The 2,158-nt window shown below is 31.6% G+C and overlaps 1 protein-coding gene across 1 annotated transcript in view; it reads left to right on the forward strand.

Annotated features, from left to right (window-relative positions):
• LOC137644558 (uncharacterized) overlaps nucleotides 1–283 on the forward strand; it is a 1,552-nt gene extending 1,269 nt beyond the window's left edge. Inside the window, exon 2 of the mRNA XM_068377518.1 lies at nucleotides 1–283. This exon is cut by the window's left edge and continues 628 nt beyond it. Coding sequence (XP_068233619.1) covers nucleotides 1–283 — 283 coding nt within the window.
• The last annotated feature ends 1,875 nt before the right edge of the window (nucleotides 284–2,158 follow it).

Below are 2,158 nucleotides of genomic sequence, written 5' to 3' on the forward strand. Positions count from 1 at the left end.
CAGCTTCCTTGGAGGATTTGGTGGAGGTTATGGAGGATATCGTGGAAAGAGAGAAACTGAAGCAGAACCTGGTCACTTTGGAGGTATCCATGGTGGACATATCGGTGGATTCGGTGGCCATCATGGAGGCAGCTTCCTTGGAGGATTTGGAGGAGGTTATGGAGGATATCGTGGAAAGAGAGAAGCTGAAGCAGAACCTGGTCACTTTGGAGGTATCCATGGTGGATTTTCCGGACATCATGGTTTTGGAAGTTTTGGAAGAGGATATGGCTTCTATGGTTGATCGAGATCTGGTCAACTAACAGAAGTAATAAATTTTTTTGCATAATACCAAGAGTTTGTTTTATCATCTTGTATGTTCTGGATATTACCAATGATACCGAATATCTATGTATATATATATATATATATATATATATATATATATATATATATATATATATATATATATATATATATATATATATATCTATATATATATATATATATATATATATATATATATACATATTATTTTTTGGTCCCATGGTCTGGGAACCAAAATATATACAGTATATTTTCTATAACAGCTGCCAAGCTACACAACATCTCGAGATCCAAACTCACTTATTTGTCTTTACATTAATCTTTTTTATATTTGAGTAACAACTAAAATCAGAGAGGATTATGCCATTCACAGACGGCAATACATAAAAACACTGAATATTCAGAGGTCCCGTATATATACTTAAAAGCAAATTGGGTAATTATTATTAAGAACTATTCAAACAACCTCTTACTTCGATTCTTTAACAGGGATACGAGAGAGTACTGTGAAAACACTGGTGACTGAAATTATACACTCTTTACAAAATTAAATATATTTTATAAAAATCACAAAATTTTTAAAGAATTTACATAAAAAAATAAAACAATCAAAATATTAAGTCTGGGCAAAACTTACACAAAGGTAAAAGAAATATTACACTCTGAGAATTATATAATCACTTGACTCCAAATATTAAATGTCAATAAAGACATAGGCTAAGAAAAAAGAAATAAATACTTTTGAGAATTATACAATCACTTGTTTCACTGGAAATTAAATTTTACACTATTATATAATCTTGATACTTAATGAAAATAGTTAACCTTTAACACTCTAATGTTCAAACTCTTAAGGATATCACATAAAGTAATTGATGAACTTACGATTGTAGTTCACACGAAGTTAAGGGGGCCGGCCAGAATGCCAATATATGGGGTTATAGGCAGAAAAACACAAAATCCTGAAAAAATACTCACTAAGCTTCGCATGGCAATTGAGAATGTGTATACAAAATATTTTGCCAAAATTCCTCTTACTTTCATAGTTACAGGATAATTAGTAAAGGTAACTCAATAAACCATAAACATTGTTCCGTACAAGATAATTCAGTATTTCTTTTATTATCGTAAATTTTGATAATTATTACATTTTGATATAAAAGAAATTGTGAACAACAGTATTTGTATAACTTATACGAGTCGCAGACGACACAGTAAATTATACCCTTCGCCCTTCAGTCCTACCAAAAACATCAAAGAGAGTATATGCCTGAGTTTGACCCCTGACATTCACTCCTTTTTACGTTGGTTTTCTTCGTTTTCGGCAAGAATTTTATCATTTCAAAAAGGAAAAGACAATTTCAACATCTTGCTAACATAAGGAATCAGAAAATTTGCTCTAATAGGAGTTCAGAAGGGGGTAATATCGGTAGAGCAGAGAGAGAGAGAAAGAGAGAGAGAGAGATTGTGTGGATGAAGAATCGACGGCCTTGCCTGACACGAGCAAAAGAAGCTAGATATTGAGCAAAAGAATCTTCGTTTATGAGTAAATTATGATAAATAACTTTGTTTTCGTTTATCAATATCCAAAAAAAGAACATAAAATTCATAATAATCATGATTTATTAATATTGTCTTTGTAAAAATACAAAGAAAAACTTGGAACGCCCTCTGACATTCATTCATTTTTACTTTTGTTTTTCTCGTTTTTGGCAAGAATTTTACCATTTCAAAGAGCAAAAGACAGTTTCAACATCTTGCTAACATTAGGAAGAAGGAAATTTGCTCTATTAAGAGTTCAGAAGAGGGTAATATCGGTAGTGCAGAGAGAGAGAGAGAGAGTGTGTTGTGG

This window comes from Palaemon carinicauda, chromosome 7 (genome assembly GCF_036898095.1).
Source record: "Palaemon carinicauda isolate YSFRI2023 chromosome 7, ASM3689809v2, whole genome shotgun sequence".
Classification (NCBI taxonomy): Eukaryota; Metazoa; Arthropoda; class Malacostraca; order Decapoda; family Palaemonidae; genus Palaemon; species Palaemon carinicauda.